Here is a 19,724-nt window from a genome sequence, read left to right as displayed (position 1 = left end):
GACCTGCAGTTCTAATTAGTCCTCTAGTTGGGGCTGCTTTGATTACATAGACGCAAATCCACGATTGACCATACCCTGCCCTCCCCAGGAATGACAACATTTGTCCAACCATTTGCGGTTTGGGAGCTTTGATTATAGCTTCAATCAGTGAGGAAGCTATGTTCCTTTTTGTTTCTATTCAGCTCCCTAGACATTGAACCTTTGTCTGGTATAACTGTAATTTGTCTTTGCTGTCTTTATGCCCCCCCTTTGCTAATGCAATTGATTATGCAATTGGGTCTTTTTCGCATTGTTTTTGTTTTGTGGGGCGACATATTAACAAATACTAGATCACTATACTTGCCACATTTAAGTGCTGCAAGTCATTTGTTAGCACTTTGTTGAAAATAAAAAGGCTGTCCACATAACCTTGTGGCAGTCGAATGTACGTATATTGTTGGCTTTGGTAGGTAAATGCAAACAAATATCATGAATCTGAGTGCAGTGGTACACTAAAAAATGCATAGCATAGATCAATTACTATGTACCATTGAGCTGTTGGGGGAATGTTTGAAATTAATGTGTGTGGATTTGGGATGAGGGGTGCTTCAACATCCACAATGGTGTTGATAGCCTGCAGATCATGAAATCGTGAAAAGATGGGCGTGTTGCAGGGGTTTTGAGTCTTAATGAGCACTGTTGCTTTCAGCAGCCCCTCAATGGTATGTTTGATGCCATCGATAGCATGTTGTTTTAGAGGATACTGTCTTTGAAATGGTGGCACTATTCAAGCTTTAAGCTTGATTCGGATAGGCTGTGCTGATTTTACTAAACCTACGTCTGTTTTATGTTGTGACCATACTTCATGTGGTACTTGTTTAAGCAAAGCGTTATGTTCCAAGGAGGTCATTATGTGAGTCGGTGATCTCCTATTCAACAATACCCTGACTGCTGTCCCTTCATCACATGTGTTTAGTGAAATTCTTAAATATTGTCCGTTCGAGGTGGTGTGAACGTTTTTATCCTTTGTGGACTGCCATCGTTGTATCTGTAGTGCCACCTTCATCATAGGCCCAAGATCTCTTGACTCATATCCATCTGATATCATGAGTGTGACATGTGGTGTAGCGCCTGGGACGTGGAACCATTGTTGTAATTTCGGCTGAAGGTTCACTGCTGCTGCTGCTCCTTGTGGTCCCACATATATGTTCGGGCTGTTCATATAAAAGGGCCTTTTGTTGATTAGTTCTTCCCAACATTGTTCATAATCTGTATCTTCTTGTGTTTCATCATACATCATGGCACAATGTAATGGTGCCTGTGGTTCATGTGCTGTGCCCATTTGTTTCAATATCCAGTTCTTCCAGGCTTCCCATTCTTGTTTCAGATTTGATTTTGGAGGCCATTGGATCCAGTATACAGCCGGTTGTATTAAGGTGTCGAATTTCTTCATTACTTGCACTGGCGTCAATTTATAGGTGTGTTCACTAGGAAAGTCCACCTTCAGTCCTTTTTGTGTGCATAAGATGTTGGCGTTTAGTGGACACAAGATGTCTCGTCCCAACAGGTTGATGGGGGTATTGTCTGAATATAACAGGGGCGCTTTTATTGATTTTCCTGCGATGACTATTGGTACAGGTTGAGTTAGGGGTATTATTTGTGTTTTCCCGGAGAAGCCTACAGTCTTGACAGATGATCCTGACAGGGGGAGTTTGGAGCCAGCATTTCCGATGCATGAATAAGTTGCCCCTGTATCTATCATGAATGAATTTTCTTGATCTTGTATCCTCACTGATATTGTTGGCTCATCTTGTGGTTGCATTGGGACCACAGGTGTCATGTACTTTCCCTCCGGCTTCTCAGGGCACCCCTAATGCCACTCCTGTGCTGGTCCCAACCATAGATTGGTGCGGCAATTTCTTTGACGGTGTCCCTTTTTGTTACACCTCCAACAAATCGTATGTGCATATCTTTTTTGCTTTTGTTGACTTTGGTGCTGAGTGTGTTCATTTTGATTCTGGGCGTATCTTTGCCCTCCGTGGTATGAACCACCTCTTTGAACTGGACCTCCTCTTTGCCTTGTTTGTCCCTTATAGTGAGCTTCCACATTGGGTCTAGGCTGGTTCATATGTACATGGACTGGTGACCACATAGCCGGTGGCATCGTTTGCTCGAATGTTTGTGGGGTCTGCATCTGAGGCTGTGATGGGGGTCCTGTTGGACTTTGTGGTGCCATTGTTGCAGTGGTTTGTGCTGGGGTTTGTTCCATTGTTATCATAGGTGCCTGCACTTTATTTTCCTTCTGTTTTATACTTAGTTCTTGTAGTTGCAGTTGTGTTAGCGTATTAGTCATGCATTTGTTGGCTTCTTCTTCATCACATCGGGCTGCTTCAAATGTTCTTTCCATGGGCCACTGTAGTGTTCCTGATGTGCGTTTATGCCATTTTTTCATACAGAGTCTAATCTGCTTTTCATGATCTGGCTGCGTCCTCATCACCACTGCCAATGGAGTCAACACCCCCTCCCCTTTTATCATTTTAGCCCCCATGTGTCCTTGTCTTGCTTGTCTTCTTGTCTAAACCTTTTCTGGTTTTCTTTCCTCTTTTGTTCTGATCCACACAACTATTTTACCTGCAGTGATTCCTGGTTTGAGTCTCCTTTCTCGTGTGGGATTATACTTTACATCCTCAGTGCCGTCTTCTGAAATTGTTTTGGTAATACTACTAAATTTACCTGTTTCCCATTTTACTTTTCTGGGGATGATAGTGATGTCCAGTCATGCATCTACTGCCCTTCTGTTTGTCCTTTCAAGGTCAATCCTTCTGGAAATCCTAGAAAAGGACTCAATGGGATAGTAACTTTAGACAGTGGATTATTACAGAGTTGTTCTAATATAGTTGCTAAACTTTGGTCCACGATACTGCAGGGAATTTTCTCGCAATTTGTGATAAATTGACAATTTTGGTCAGATGCCACAGCATTTGACAGATTTTTTTTGTTCAGTCTGCCATTGTTCTGCTCCTTCCTCATTAATATATGTGCGTTCAAGCCGAAAATGTGTTCTTACTCCCTTAGTGTTGTTGCTTTCTTTTATGCTATGACTATCCTTTGTTATAACCTCATCGTCACTACTATCTTCTTTTTCCATGCGTAGTGTTGTATATATTTTTATATTTTATTTTATCGTTGCAGATGTTTTTGTACACTTAATTTGTTAAAACTAAGATTTTTTATAAGCAAGGTTTATTTTGTTGTGTATGTGAATGTTTGTGTATATGTGTGGTTTCAGGGTGTATATGTGTTCAATTCGGTATGTGTGTGTGTGTGGATGTGTGTGTGTGTTCAATTTGGTGAGTGTATGTGTGTGTGTGTGTGTGTGGATATGTATGTGTGTTTAATTCAGTGTGTGTGTGTGTTGTATGTATTCAAAGTCTATGTGTGTGTGTGGTGTGTGTGGATGTGTGTGTGTGTATGTGTGTCTCTCAGGCTTGTGTGTGTATTTTTTTACTTCTGAGGTTCAAACAAAGTTCAAAGTTTATGTGTGTGTGTGCGTGTGAAGTTCAAAAGTTGAAGATTGTGTTTTATGTGATATGATGTGTGTGTGCGTGTTTACTCAGGCTGGCCTATGTGTGTGTGTGTGTGTGTGTGTGTGTGTGCGTCTCAAAAGCCCGCACACACCGTCGATTTACGAGTCTCAAAAGCCCTCACGACGTAACTATGAGGTGTGTGTGCTCCGGCCTGAGTTTATGTTTTGTGTGTCTATGCTTTCAACTTAAGCAAGATTTGTGTGAAAGAGTTGAATTGAAGATTATGTTTTATGTGATATGATGTGTGTGTGTATGCGTGTTTACTCAGGCTGGTTTATGTGTGTGTGTGTGTGTGTGTGCGTCTCAAAAGCCCGCACACACCGTCGATTTGCGAGTCTCAAAAGCTCTTACGACGTAACTATGAGGTGTGTGTGCTCCGGCCTGAGTGTATGTTTTTGTGTGTCTATGCTTTCAACTTTAAGCAAGATTTGTGTGAAAGAGTTGAGTTGAAGATTGTGTTTTATGTGATATGATGTGTGTGTGTATGCGTGTTTACTCAGGCTGGTTTATGTGTGTGTGGGTGTGTGTGTGTGCGTCTCAAAAGCCCGCACACACCGTCGATTTGCGAGTCTCAAAAGCTCTTACGACGTAACTATGAGGTGTGTGTGCTCCGGCCTGAGTGTATGTTTTTGTGTGTCTATGCTTTCAACTTTAAGCAAGATTTGTGTGAAAGAGTTGAGTTGAAGATTGTGTTTTATGTGATATGATGTGTGTGTGTATGCGTGTTTACTCAGGCTGGTTTATGTGTGTGTGGGTGTGTGTGTGTGCGTCTCAAAAGCCCGCACACACCGTCGATTTGCGAGTCTCAAAAGCTCTTACGACGTAACTATGAGGTGTGTGTGCTCCGGCCTGAGTGTATGTTTTTGTGTGTCTATGCTTTCAACTTTAAGCAAGATTTGTGTGAAAGAGTTGAGTTGAAGATTGTGTTTTATGTGATATGATGTGTGTGTGTATGCGTGTTTACTCAGGCTGGTTTATGTGTGTGTGGGTGTGTGTGTGTGCGTCTCAAAAGCCCGCACACACCGTCGATTTGCGAGTCTCAAAAGCTCTTACGACGTAACTATGAGGTGTGTGTGCTCCGGCCTGAGTGTATGTTTTTGTGTGTCTATGCTTTCAACTTTAAGCAAGATTTGTGTGAAAGAGTTGAGTTGAAGATTGTGTTTTATGTGATATGATGTGTGTGTGTATGCGTGTTTACTCAGGCTGGTTTATGTGTGTGTGGGTGTGTGTGTGTGCGTCTCAAAAGCCCGCACACACCGTCGATTTGCGAGTCTCAAAAGCTCTTACGACGTAACTATGAGGTGTGTGTGCTCCGGCCTGAGTGTATGTTTTATGCCAAGGTATGTGTATGTGTTTGTGTCTTCTCTGACCTAAGTGTGTGTTTTAGGCCAAGGTATGTGTATGTGTTTCCTCCAACCTAAGTGTGTGTCTTAGGCCACGGTATGTGTGTGTGCTTGTGTCCTCTCCGACCTAAGTGTGTGTTTTAGGCCAAGGTAAGTGTATGTGTTTCCTCCAACCTAAGTGTGTGTCTTAGGCCAAGGTATGTGTGTGTGTTTGTGTCCTCTCCGACCTAAGTGTGTGTTTTAGGCCAAGGTAAGTGTATGTGTTTCCTCCAACCTAAGTGTGTGTCTTAGGCCAAGGTATATGTGTGTGTTTGTGTCCTCTCCGACCTAAGTGTGTGTTTTAGGCCAAGGTAAGTGTATGTGTTTCCTCCAACCTAAGTGTGTGTCTTAGGCCAAGGTATGTGTGTGTGTTTGTGTCCTCTCCGACCTAAGTGTGTGTCTTAGGCCAAGGTATATGTGTGTTTGTCTCTCAACAGCCGGCACAACGTAAAAAAGTTCAAGGTCTCCGAGAGTGTCTCTATATGTGTGTGTGTGTGTGAGGCGGGGTCCCCGATAGTGTCTATATATGTGTATGTGTGTGTGAGTGTGTGTATGTACACGGGGAAGAGAGCAGGGGATTTTTTGTAGAGGGGTATGCCGTGAGAGGGAGAACAACAGCAACGTTTTCTCCGATGTTTGTGTGTATGGTTCACTTATGTGTTTGTGTGTTCTTTAGTCGGTTCTGGGTTAAACAAACTGAATCATTCAACTTCACAACCGAGCATGTTAGCTTATCTTGACGGACGACAAACTCCGTCCAAAACGGTTTTATCAACACACACACCCCTCCGCTCTCCTTCTTCCAGGGCAGAATTATCACACTTCACTCCGTGTACACTTAAATCAACGTACTTCAAATGTTGTTACTCAAAAGAATAGTTCAATATCTAAAACTGGTTACAATATCGTTCCCGTTGCTACTTCTACAGCTATTAACTTTACTATCTTTTACCTTCATAATTCTACCAGCAAAAATACTCTTTGTTCTGATCTTTTTCTCGTTTGCCTTCTCTATATGATTATCTTCTTTTCGCTCTTCCTGTCAGCCGAATCTCCCCCTCAAATGTAAAGCTAGCAGCACACCACTATATCATACAGTCTTATATATCTTCCGTGGTGATAAACTGTTTTGTGCTGCTGCCAGTCAAATCCTCCCCCTCAGACACATGGTCGGCATTAAGCCGCCATATCGTGCAGTCTTATTTATTATGTCTGCTTGTCAGTGGTGATAAACTGTTTTTAATTATTTTGTACTTGCTGCTTAGCCGACGGTTTGCATTCAAACATAAGGTTAAAACATTTAACACAAAGACTTGACAAGACGTACAACACGGACAACTGCATCCAGCTTCACGTAACTCCTCTTTTTCTGTGACTGTTTTCTTTTAGTGATTAATTTTCCTTTTTCAACATAAATTTGGTTCGGATGCCGTGGGCTGTTATTAGGTCGTATCTTTTGGGAGGATTTTCTTTCATCCCTGCTCATTCAGCGATTCAAATTTGCAGATAGAAAAATAGGCTCTGCTTACCTTATTTCAATTTGGTGGCCATAAAAAACGCTGGATCGCAGATCGAAAGGTGTCCTCCCGTTGATAACAACCTGTCAGCCACAACGGTCCCTTTACTGGAGGTGCCATTAAATGTAGAGCCTAAATCATTCTGAGTACTTCGTCTTCGGAGAAAGTCAGGAGTTCCAAAAAAATACTCAATCAAAAAGTCACCAGGAGTCGTCCAGTCTGAATGCAGTTAGAGTTTTATTGTCGACAGAAAAACCCGGAGCCAGCATACACAGACAGAATCTATGCATACATGACACAAAGAGCTAAAACTCGGAGCCTCTTTTATCCTGATCTGTATTGCTGACTCTTGCAGAAAAGTTTCGACCCCTCCCTCGGTGGAGTGAGTTTCAACCAATCCGCTTCTTTCTCCCCCCAACTCGTACTCACGTTCTTCGCACCCTCTTTCACCTCAACTTGAACTCACGTTCTTGGCGCCTATCCTAAAGACGCCTTAAAACACCTTTTATGGCTCTTCCTTCCGTTTCTATGCTAGCAGGTGTTTTGCTATAGGAGATTTCGGATTACATCATTCTCCGCCTCCAGTTCCTGTACTTTTCCATTTACTAAGTGCTTCCACCTATCTTCCTTAGCTGGTATTAGCTGTGTGGGCAATGTTTATCACAGATGTCTTCAAGTTCAATATTACCCAAATACTGTTATTACTGCATTCTTTTCTATAGTACTACTAATAATAATAATATAAAATTGTGGTATATATAATCACATATATTGTGGTTTCTCATACTTATTCAATTATAAGGTACTTATTCACTCACTAAATGCAGAATCACATACACCTTCGTCTAACATAATGCCTTCAAATTTGAACATCTTCAGCAAATAATAGTCAACAATCAAGTACCCTTTTAGCAGATACAACATTGCTCATTGTTAGTAATTATCACCAAATTTTACACTACAACATCAATTCTCCAGAAGCACTCGTTTTCCCACACTCGCCCCCCAGATCAGCACATTCCTCATTTACTGTAATCTTGACTCTAATTTCCTCCTCTGCCAGCGTATGGACAAAACCAGCATTCAATATTTTCATATCACACAAACAATATCCATACAACAGGAGCTGCTGTGGTTTCTAAAGCTATTTTAAAGTCAAGAAACAAAACTTTCTCGAGAAGCTCCACAATTAATTTCTTTAAATTTTGTGAGCGATTGTCGATTCCACTTTGATTCCATTTATAAAACAATTCTTTATCAGCATAGATCAGTTAGATTTAATCAGTCTTAATCTGCTAGTGTATAAATAAAGCAAACCTGCCTCAGACAAAGTCTGCACTGCATGCTCTTTGGATCCATTGGGAAACTGTTTAGATTTAGAACGATCTACGATACACTTTTTAAAGACACAGCATATGGTACCCTAGAGCAGTTTTAGAAATAAGCTTCCAATTGGTATTAAAGATAAAACTGCACCAGAGTAAAATTAAATCTCTCATCTCTGGGAGGGGGGAAAAAGAAAGAGAATAGCAAATTATATTGCTATCTATTGAGAGAGACTACATTTATTGAAAACCAGAAATTTTTTCAAGCTAGACATTATTTTTTTTATACAAAACCAACCCCTCAAAGATGAATGATACAAACAAGTTCTGTTTCCACTGTTATTATTTTTTTCTATTGTAAATTTCATGTAACTGTTGCAACATTCAGGTAAACTAACAGGGAAACTAACAGGGGAAGTAAATTGAATTTTGTCATCAATAATGCATTTGAAATGACTGATGTGGTCCCCTGAATACACAGCTCCTTAAGCAGTAGTGATTGCATAATACTGTGAGCGTGGCTGTGCAATCTCGACTATTTTTAGAAGAAACAGAAGATGAAATTTCCCTCCAACGTCCCCCCTAAGCAGCTTATCAAATATGGCAACCTTAGTATAGTGAATCTGATTAATTAATGAAACTTTAATTTGTGATAAGCATGCACATATATTTTAACATTTATTCAGCTAATTAGACACACGTTTTACATGAATGCTGTGTCTTATCTGTAGCTAAAAAGGAAGGGACAGGCAAATGTAGAAAACAGAGAGAAACTGAGTGTAAGAGGCTGAGAGAGCATTACGGGAGTGTGAGTGGAGGAAATGCATAGATATGTAATGGAACAGCTAGGGTTTATATCTAATGATTTATGAGCAATTGATGACAGCTACTGATGAAAGGAAAAGCATTTTCGTTCATTTAGCAACTCGTCGGGGGTGTATAGCACTATCTCTGTTACCCATATCAATGCGAAATAACAAATAGCTAATTTAGGCAAGATGTTGGAATCATTGGAAAAACAATTACATTTTGAAAGAGACCAGCTGCTCGACACATCCATGTCAGAATGTCTACATCGATACTGTCAGTATCCTCTGAAAGGTTTTTCCTTTCACCTGCTAAGAAATACTTTCCTTCCATCTGAATTCACATAATCAAGCCAACATAGCACAATATGTGGGCTGGAATGCAAGTCTAAAGCAAGTCCAGGTTTGCAATAATATTGAATTTAGAGTGGATTTTCAGAAATGCAATGTAAATTAAATGACAACTAAGCTACTGAAGTGTCTATCAAAAATGATATCAATTGTACTAAACTGTTCATTATCAAAACGGTATGTTTTCAATTGAGGCATAGTGGATTTTTGTTAATCTAGTCACAGTACAGTATACAATATTATTTGATATACTCATTGGGAGACAATCAGTCATTAATGGCAAACCACCATTTAAATTCTGGCAGGGTCTTCAGATGCACTACCACATATAAACAGATACAGAAGAAACTGAAATGTTATCTGAGGACCTCTTTTCCCCTGTGTGTTGAAGTGAGTTCAAAGAAAAGAACAAAAATGTTTCGCTGGGGTTGAAATGCTTTAAAAATCTTCACATCTTCACAGACAAACATTATCACTCACTTGTGTGCAAGACAGGGGCAAAAATGAAATAGTGCAAAAACGAAATAGTGCCAGCGACTCCACCACATAATGAAGCATCAAAATTGATGTACTGAGCTATTTTAGAACTGCATAATTGCATCCAAAAGTGTAATATGTAGGAAAATGACATTTAATCTCTTTTGAAAGATAAAACTGAATATTAGGTAGTTTGTTTTGCAAAAATGCAAGCATTGAGCTTTTTAAGGACTGTGTGCATTCCGTTTCTCCATGCACCAGACACTATTTATGAACATAGAACGATTATATATGAAGGCAGCATGCAGTAGTTGTTGATGTCAACGCTGTGTAACACATTGGTGGAGAAAGAGGTTTTGCTTATTAATGCATTGTATTTTTTGTATATTTAATGATAAACGGACTTGCAAATGTTGCACCATGTGTATATATGTGATATGAGATGTGTATATTTTGTCTGCTTACCCCATCCAATAAATATAAATCCCCAGAGGTATTTGGAGTCTGATCGGAAGGCCATGAAGATGAGACTGTGGAGGTAGAGGCCTTCTACCAGGATCCAGTAATAGTTGGTGGTCAGGAAATAGATGAAGAGCAGCACTGTCACCTTGCAGCCAATCTGACAACAAAAAACATTAATGCTTTTATCACATCCACTTCATATCTGCTCTTATGCTGCTTATTTGACTGACTGTGTTTTAACAGTTTTTGTGATCGCACAAACTATTCTTATACCACAAGTGGCCCTGAGAGAGCAGATCATCTGATTACACTTAACTGTATAAATTTGCACATCAATGAAGAAAAATACACAGCACAAAATCACTATCAATACATAATGCACATTAATTAAAGCCGTCAAATCAACTCACTAATGTACTGTGCCTCTCGACTACCCACTTGGCATCACATATTTTAGTAAATGAGATTTTGCCAGTGGATTAAGCCAGGTTCTTTGCCTCCTAGATTCATTCTCAGTTCTCAGGCTTTTGGAGGGTAAACCTGCAGCTGACTGAGCCTCATTAGTATGTGTTCAGCTTCATTCATAACAGAATCAATGTGCGCCAATCCACGCTGAGTTTTATGAATAATCTGACTTCTCTGTTGAGTTTTGACAAATCTTTCTCTTATCTGAAGAGACTCTAGACAAACCTCAAAATATTGATACCATGAAAAAAAAATAATTATAAACTCAATGTTCAGTATGCAACAACATAATGTACCATGTGATACAATGTAAAAGCCTTTGGAAAATGAGTACACTGTTATTAATAAAAAAAAAAATATATATATATATATACATTTTTGATGATTTGAGTGCAACACATAAAATGCCTTTCAGCTTCATTGTAATGTGACAGCAGGATGCCTCAGTCGTGGAAATGGCAAATAAGAGAAAAAAGTAACAGCGCTGTGAAACTAATTGTTCCAAATTATACTTTTGAATGCACAATCATGATAACTGATGTTCTAATTGTTATCTGCATTCCCTCTTTCAACATCTTTGCATTAAAGCCGACTACTGTACCTCTGGCTCTCTCAATAATATGAATCACACAAGAAATGCATGAACACACACAATACAACAGCAGATATAATATTACAATGAATCATGTTCACATTAATGTGAAAGACTGTAATCTAGTCACATTTATATAACTCTTGCATGAAGCAAGAAGACAGTATATTCATACTGAATATACACATTATATATTTTAGATACCCACAGTTAATGTTACAGACATTGTAAGACCAATATATTCGTGCAGTTACTATCAACATAAACTGGATCCATATTGCAAATGAATAAAAAAATACAGTAGTAGCACTAAAAATGCCCCACCTTGACATGAGTGCACAATGTGTAAGCCAACATTGTTTTCCAGAGGCACTGAATAAATGCAGTGGAGATATAGGTTTATACAAAGATATGTGAGAACTCAAATATTATAATAAAAGTCTGCACAACATGATTAATGTATGATTGTAAAATGTACAACCTCCATGCTAATTGCAAATGCTCATTATGCTGACCTTACTATAATCTAAAAAGACAAATCATGTAAACATGGTTACAGATCCCTAGAATTCCAAATGTTATATCCAAATATTCCTTCTGTCATGCCATCAAACCTTTTTATCATCTGAAAAACTCCTCAAGTCCTCCGAGTGTTCCAAAAATGCCGGACAGAAACTTTTGGTGACACAGCTTTTAATGTTTATGCTCTGAGCTGTTGGAGCACTCTGCCTGAGGGTCTGGCAGCAGCTGTTTGCCACATGAATGTGAACATTCATTCCTAAGTAACCTGTTTACTGTTAATCTACATGTACATACAGCACATCAGTAACCAGATTTGTCCCCTACCCCTTTTAACTGTATTAGTCAAAGCTGTTTTCTCACTAGTCTTCTTTAAATGTAAAGTATCCCTCAAACTCAAATATTTGTTTTTCTACTCATTACTTCAGTTGGACATTTGAACTTCTGTGCATGTGCAAAGTTTGCAACTTCTGATTCCTTTATTAAAAGTCAAAAATTAAATTCAAGGTGGGATTATTGTGAGAATAGCTTTAATTTAGACATGAACTGAGTGCCTGAATCAGTGTTCTTCCCTTTCTCACTAATTACTTCATGTGGTAATTTTAAATGAAATACTGAAAAATAAGCATGTCTGTTAAATTCAATCATTAAAGTCTGAGTGGGACATTTGTATGGAGGTGTAATGTCAAAAAAAGCTGTTGCCTGTGGAGTTTTTCATGATTAGAGACTTTTTGCAGCAGGTTCTTGCAACAGTATTAAGAGAACAGATGTTCCCCCCCGGCATCGTTAAATCTTTATCTGTCAGTGCAGCATGATAGGGGCATATTCCTTTCATCATTTGCTAGAAATTAGAGAATCTGCTCCTTACAAGGAAGAACAAAAAAACAAACCTTTATATTCTCTTGAGGCATTTTGGCAATGCTTACTGTGTTGTACAAAGTTTTCAAAAGACTGACAAAGAACATAAAAAAACATGCATTTAATGTCACAGTGCAGAAAACAGTGTCAGAAATTGGGCAGATGCCTGCAGCGAAACCAAAATATAAGGACTATACTGTGTACTTTTTCTTTTTTTTTTTACAAAATAACTGTTGACTACTACACTCTAGATTTTCCTTAATTGGAAAGTCTGATACATGCACAGTGCCGGATGGTGGGTATGAAGGCGGTGTGTGGGTGGGTCAAATATGAAGGGCAGGTCCCTTAGATGTTGCCTCAGGGTGTCTGTTTATCAAGCTACAGTTCCTTTTGGAAAACATGCATCCACCGCAATAAATTGAAGGCCAGACTCTTTTTTAGCCTTGAAAGTAGTTTCACAAGTGCCATTAATGATCAACAGTGAATTTAAATAGCTTTTTTTCACTGAGACACTGTACATCTAATCAGTTGGATTCTCTGTTTGAAATATTGATGGGGCCAATACATGCCATTTTTTCATACTATCCATTCACAATGAATTATACCACTGGTTGGTGCAATTGCTTGAAAATCAACATCACCAGGTATAGACAGGGTTTAATGGTTATAATTGAGAGTACATAAAGCCATTTAACTGCAATTAATGATTACAGTACCAAGGACGCACTTACAGAAAAGTGGGCTACTTTTAAATATGGATTATACATACAAAATTGTCACAATAACATAATAACATTTTCAAACACCTATATCGTCATGTTTTGAGGTTTGATTGTGAGTCAGTTTGGAAGATTATTTGAATATATAATACTTCACTTCATTTGCACTGTAAATAACATCATCTCTATATAACTATTATTCTTATATACAAATCTCACTTAGTCCACTATGCACATAGTGTATGTACTGTATCTCATTTTTCTATGTATCCATACATAATTTTCACCTGTGTATATATCTTATTTTCTCTTCAGCACTTAGATGCAAAAGTGCATTTCTTTGTGCTTGTACTTTTACTATGTGCAATGACAATAAAGTTGAATCTAATCTAATCGAATTTAATCTAATCCAATTTAATTTGTTGGTCATGTCCTCTATGTTACCTGGCTGTATGTGTATCGAATGTTTTTTTACATGCGGCACCTTTAACACATTCCACTGACTCTGATCACAAGTGAAATGATCTAACATCCTTCTACAGCTGAAAATTACATTTCTAGTTAAGAGTTTCTAAGGGTCAGAGAAAGAAACTTAAATTAAATTCTGTAGGACTTGACCCTGGTGTTGTCTTTGACTCAAACCTAAACTTCAGGGCTTATGTGGGTCATGCCATAAAACTAGCTTTTTATCATCTGAGTAGACTGAGTGTCGGAGGGGAGCGTCTGGAGATATGCGGAAGACTCCCGTATCCCACCTGGACAGCGGGATGAATATACGTTGCTGTTCTCTTCTGTATATCATATAATAATTTCTGTCCGGTGATCCATCACTTCTCGGCGTGAGAAATTTCAGGTGTGGTGTGTGAGCGTGAGAGCAGCTTGAAATGCATGCGTCTCACGGCCAATGCCTGAGACTTGAGAGGTCTGAAATGTATTTGGTATCCATGGCAATCATAGACTTGTCAAGATTTGATTTCCATCATACAACAAACTGAAGATTGTAAATTCAGATATTTTCGGGTTGTATGCATTTATTTAACAAACTGAAGATTGTAAATTCAGATATTTTCGGGTTGTATGCATTTACTTAACAAAGTTATGAAAATGCAGCAGAGTTTTTCCACTGAAAACATTATCAATATATAACTGCTGCTGCAAAGACTCAAACTCGAGTCTCCTGTACTAATGATGGACACGCTACCCATTACACCACTGCTTCGGTCCTACACAGCGATGTGACAGCCCAATATGTTTGCAAATAATTTCTAACTGACAAACTGATGCTTGTATGCATTCACTGAGGAAAGATTATGAAAAAAATAATAAAATTTTCCGCCAGAAATGTCTTTAGAACAAACATTAGAGATGAAACCTTTCTAAATTTGCCCTTTTCTGCTGGCGTGGAAGATGAATGTCCGCCATGTTTTCATGTTGTTATACGTCTAGGGTGCCAATAGCTCAGCTGTGTGGCCGAGGCTATTTGTACCAGGGGTGCAAATAGACACTCCGTTTTTTTATCCAGCAGACTGGACTATGGTTATGCTCTCCTATCTGGTCTACACAAATATATATCAGTTGCAATTCAGAACTCTGCAGCCAAAGACCAGAAGGAGAGAACAAAGTTTGATTGATCAATATAGTTTCTAGTGTATGAATGTGCTATGGTAGAATCTCTTCTTCAAAAATCACTTGAAGACCTCCCTCTCCGAGAGTACTCACTCGTCATCTCACAGTCCTTCTCTAGCCCTTTATCTCAAAAAAGAAAAAAAGAAAGAAAAAAGATGTCTGCCAGGCACTTATATGTTACTTCAAGGACCTGCAAGTCTTATAGCACTTCTGTCAGATGGAACATTGAGTGTTGAGGCTCTTAAAGGTTTCTTCTTGATCTAATGTACAGTAGCTTTGATGGTACTTCATTTGTCGCTTTAAACGTGTTTGCCACATGAATGTAAAAATGTAAATGTTAAGATACTGTCACTCAGTGTGTTTACATGCACCTAAGTAACCTGTTTACTGTTAATCTACATGTACATGCAGCACATCAGTAACCAGATTTCTCCCCTACCCCTTTTGAACTGTATCAGTCAAAGCTGTTTTCTCACTATTCTTCTTTAAATTTAAACTCAAACTCAAATATTTGTTTTTCTTCTCATTACTTCAGTTGGACATTTGAACTTCACTGTGCGGAATGATGTATGTGCAGACTTTGACCCAAAAAGCTGTTTTCACATTATACTGCTGACAGTGAAAATGTTCTCACCTCAAATTGAAGTCATGAGGCTACGTACTAGCTTTATTGGTGACATCACAAATCGTTTGTAATTTAAATCATTTTTTAAATTAAAAATCAAACAAACTGTCAGACCTGAATAATTTTTCAAAACTGATTTGTATATGTCTTTAAAACAAACTTGTTTATATGACATTTAAGAATTCTTGCTGGAGAAAGCAAGTTCTTTTATTATCAGTGTTTATGTTTCGTTTGCCATGGAACAAAACAAAAAAGTTGAACTTGTGCTTATTCTACAAAGACTTTCTAAAATAGCCTGAAAAAATAGTGGTTCCCTTTAGAAGTCATTACAAATAATTAATTTGTAGTGATACTTTAAGCAGACCATTGTGTATTAATTAGTATCACAGGTGTTTTCAATCTAATAATCACTCATGTAGCCAGTTTAAAAGGAGATGACTCACTCTGCTGATTTGTGCCACTGTGTGCATCACACTGAACATGAAAAACAGAAGGAAAACTAGAGAGTCATCTGAAAACATTAGAAAAAAGATAATAGCCAAACATGATCATGAAGGTTACAAGACCATCTTCAAAGAGCTTGATGTTCCCGTTGCAATTATTATTAACAAGTTTAAGGCCCGTGGAACTGTTGCCATATCCCACCAACCCTATATTTACAAAAGAGGGGAAAAAAGCCTTTAAAGAACACAACACTATGCCTACTGTGTAACATGAGGGAGGCTTAGTGATGTTTAAGGGTTGCTTTGCTGCATGGATACCTTGAATCTGTCCAGGACACAATGAAATCAGAATACTATCAAAGCATTTTGGTGTAAAACATACAGCCCAGTGTCAGACAGCTGTGTCTTAGTCGTAGGTCATGGGTCTTCAAGCAGCATAGTGACCCAAAGCATACATCAAAAGCCACTCAAGAGTGGATGAGAAGAAAATGTTTGACTGTTCTTAAATGGCCTGATTTGAATCCCATTAAACATCTGTGGAAAGAGCTGAAACTTGCAGCTGAAAGACTACTGCCAGTGAAGAAGTGTAGAAACCTTATTAAGAGTTACAGAAAGTGCTTGACTGCAGTTATTGCCTTCAAAGGCTGTGCTACAAAATATTAAGTTAAGTGTACCAATATTTTTGGCCATTCCATTTTCATTTGTTTTATTAAATGTGTGAAGTTGTAAATCAAAAGCAAACCCTACTTCTTCAAAAAATCACTTCAAGACCTAACTCTCTGAGAGTACTCACTCACCTCATCTCATGGTCCTTCTCTAGCTCTTAACATCAAAACAACAAAAAATAAAGACAAAAGATGTCTGATGGGCATTTATATGTTACTTCAAGTACCTCTGAGCCTTGTGGCACTTAGAATAGAAAGACAGACAGATAGAAAATGGAGTGCTGAGGCTCTCAAAGGTTTCTCCTTGATCTACACTAGCTTAGATGGTACTTCACTTTAGACAGATGTGTCTGCCACATGAATACATGTTAAATGTAAATTGTTGTTGGGACTTGATTATGTGCAGGATTGGTTATTCAAATCAATAAAAAATATTAATAATAACGGCACAATACACTGGGCTCAGGGACCAATAACCAAAACAGTTTAGTCTCAAAAAGGGGGGCTCACTTTAAAGATGTTACTGTCTGAGAGACTTTAATGTTCATAAGGTGAACAGTGAAGGTTTGATATGGCAGTCTCTTCGCTCTGTTGGTGGGATTTAAAGTAGCTACTTCTCACAGGGTTGCAAAGAAACAGCCAAGTCGACTCAGCTGAAGAAAAGCAAGCTTATCCTTATTCTTCACTTCTGGAGGAAAGGATGAGAGTGCTGGGTTCAGATCCAGTAACATGCCTGATTGAACACGAAGAAAATCTCTACTCGTCCAGCAAAGTTTGTGATTGTGTGGTCTTATTAAAGTTAACATAAGTACAAGGATATATGTATGGTAGCCACAACTGGAAGCATGGCTTTGGGAGCATCTCAGGTTTATACTCTCAGAGGCCCCTTGTGAATTCCGGCAGATCTTGTCCAATGGGAGCCAAGAGTTTGTGTCTGCTGAGTTTCACACATGGGTGTGAGTTGAGCAAAGCATGGTGGGAGCTGAGGTCTGTTTTGGACTCCTTTTGTTCGACTTGGTGCTGTGTCTTTGTTATGAGGTTGTGAAGGTCCCTAAAGGCTTTGTAAAAAAGGCTGTGATCCCATGGACCGTTCGCTTGAGTCTCTGTTTTCCGACGCTGCTCTGTGTACATGAATGCATCACTCACTCTGCGTGCCTGTACCTGTAGAGCGCATGGGACAGAGAGACGATGACAGGACCTCACTGGTTGTAACCATAGCAACGTCAAACGGACTTTTTTACTGTGTGCGTCCATGAATATGTAAGCTACAAGGTTCTTTAAGCTTGTTATGTTGTGTTATAGCTTATTTCTCGCCATGAGTGCAATAAAGGGATTAGTTAATTGGTGTTTCTTCCATCCAAAATATTTCACCATTAAGAGCTAGCTGCTGGATTGTGCTAATTGAGAGTTATGCTAGCTAGTTAAGTCTGTTGTACATTGTATTTGTTATTTTATGTTTTAATATAAACATAAACATAGTAAACACTGTAAACCTGTTGACTGTTATTGAGCATTTATTCAGTGTTCTTATTTTATCTTTTACGCTAAGGTTAATAGCTTTCAGTCTGATGTTAGCTGTTATATATGTGTAATTATGTCTTGTATTGATGTTTCTGTCAGATTGTAGTTATTAATCAATCTGTATTGCTGTTCTCTGTTGTTGCAGAACCACACAAACTCAGAGATACGTATCCCAATGACTATATAAACAGTCAAATCTGTACATGGACTCTGCATTCCTTTTTTCCCCCACACTCTCACCTGAATAAGTTAAATTAGTGTCCTGACCCGACACCCTGAAGTGTTTGCTGCCACACCTAGAGATTTTTGACATTCTTCCACACAGGCTTCATGATTCTGTGCAGACCTGTCTTTGAATGTACATGAGCTTATGAGGCCCAACAATGTTAAGCTAGTTATTAGTCACTCAGTGTGTCTACATGCACTTAAGCAACCTTCTCCCTTTCCTCTTTTTAACTGTATTAGTGAAAGAAGACGCTGCTTCGTCACCCTTTTTTCTTTAATTGAAGCAGAGAGGACTAGCAGACAGAAATCTTCCTCACAGCACTAAAGTGTGGGACTTTAAAGCATCGCTCTACTCAAAAATGTATTTTTCTTCTCATTCCTTCAGGTGTACATTTGAGATTCACTGTGCAGAATGATGTATGTGCAGAGTTTGACAGTAAAAAGCTCCAGGACTCTTTTCAGTTTGAGTGACTGTCCTGTCTCTCAAGAAAACTCTCAGAGTCTGTTAATTAATTTTGGGGACTTGCAGCTCAGTCAGTCACTGTAAAATATGGCTCTGAAGCAAGTTTCTTCATCTAAAGTAGCAAAGCACTTATAACTGTATTCTATAGAAACAAGTAAGCATGGTACTTACATATTGAAAATTGTCCAGTGGTGCCATAGTAACTGTTTTTAAATTGTCCAACAGAGCAGAGTCAAAGTCCTGCAAGCCAGCGCTGGAATGGACGACTTTGTCCTTGATGAAAATGCTGACGGCCCGTAACATGAAGGAAACAAACAGGTGCATGTGGATGTAGTTTCTGGTGCAGTGAAGTCGCCTGCAATGAGAACAAATAATTGCTGTTACTAATTCATAATTTCAAGTACAATGACATGCAATCCAACCACTAAGACACATTTATTTAAGTATGCTGGCTTAATCTGGAGGTTGAAGGATATTTCTTATGTTGCAAGGGAATGAAAACATCTAGACTGAGAAAGTTCAAATTTAGTCAGGTAGAGGGAAATAAAACATTAAAGAATACATTCACAATTTTTCAACTGTCCTCCTATTGTGCTCAGTCCTCTTTTTTATGCAAAAACATATTTTAAAAAAGTTATTTGAAGCTAATAGGATGATTTGGCAGCCCAGATTAGTCAACTCAAGCCACTATCTTTCAAAGTTTCTGTCTTTTAAAGTGCCGAATTCCCTATTTTGGTTCAGATGCTTCCACTGCAGCTGAACAGGGAAACTATCCATCACAGACACAAAGAGATTTTTTTTTTTACTGAAAAGACTGGAACAGTTGAAATATCCACTTTATTTGACCAACTCAGTTGACTCACATTACCTTCAGATAACCTTTTCATTCAAACTTTTACATTTTTGCCCAAAACGAGGACTATGGATTTTATCCCCTATCACTGACATTGTAGGTGCCTTTTGGGGGGATCATCTAATGGAAAGTATGAACAGGAGAAATTATTACAGCAAGCAAAACTTGTTTCAATTAACATATGGGCACCAGACTGTTGTTTTAAGACAGACTTGAACAAGTTGGGGGATCATGCTGAGATGACATCTGACTTTGATTCCAGTC

The 19,724-nt window shown here is 38.6% G+C and overlaps 1 protein-coding gene across 1 annotated transcript in view; it reads right to left on the bottom strand.

The window, feature by feature from the left end:
• Positions 1–19,724, bottom strand: part of pth2ra (parathyroid hormone 2 receptor a) — a 67,820-nt gene that overhangs the window by 31,908 nt on the left and 16,188 nt on the right. Inside the window, exons 5-6 of the mRNA XM_062431144.1 lie at positions 18,779–18,962; positions 9,890–10,043 (exon numbers count right to left, since the gene is read on the bottom strand). Of these exons, the coding sequence (XP_062287128.1) occupies positions 9,890–10,043; positions 18,779–18,962 (338 nt within the window). The remainder of the gene's footprint in view (positions 1–9,889; positions 10,044–18,778; positions 18,963–19,724) is intronic.

The sequence above is a fragment of the Scomber scombrus genome, chromosome 13 (genome assembly GCF_963691925.1).
Source record: "Scomber scombrus chromosome 13, fScoSco1.1, whole genome shotgun sequence".
Taxonomy (NCBI): Eukaryota; Metazoa; Chordata; class Actinopteri; order Scombriformes; family Scombridae; genus Scomber; species Scomber scombrus.
This window is presented reverse-complemented; position numbering and strand designations above follow the sequence as displayed.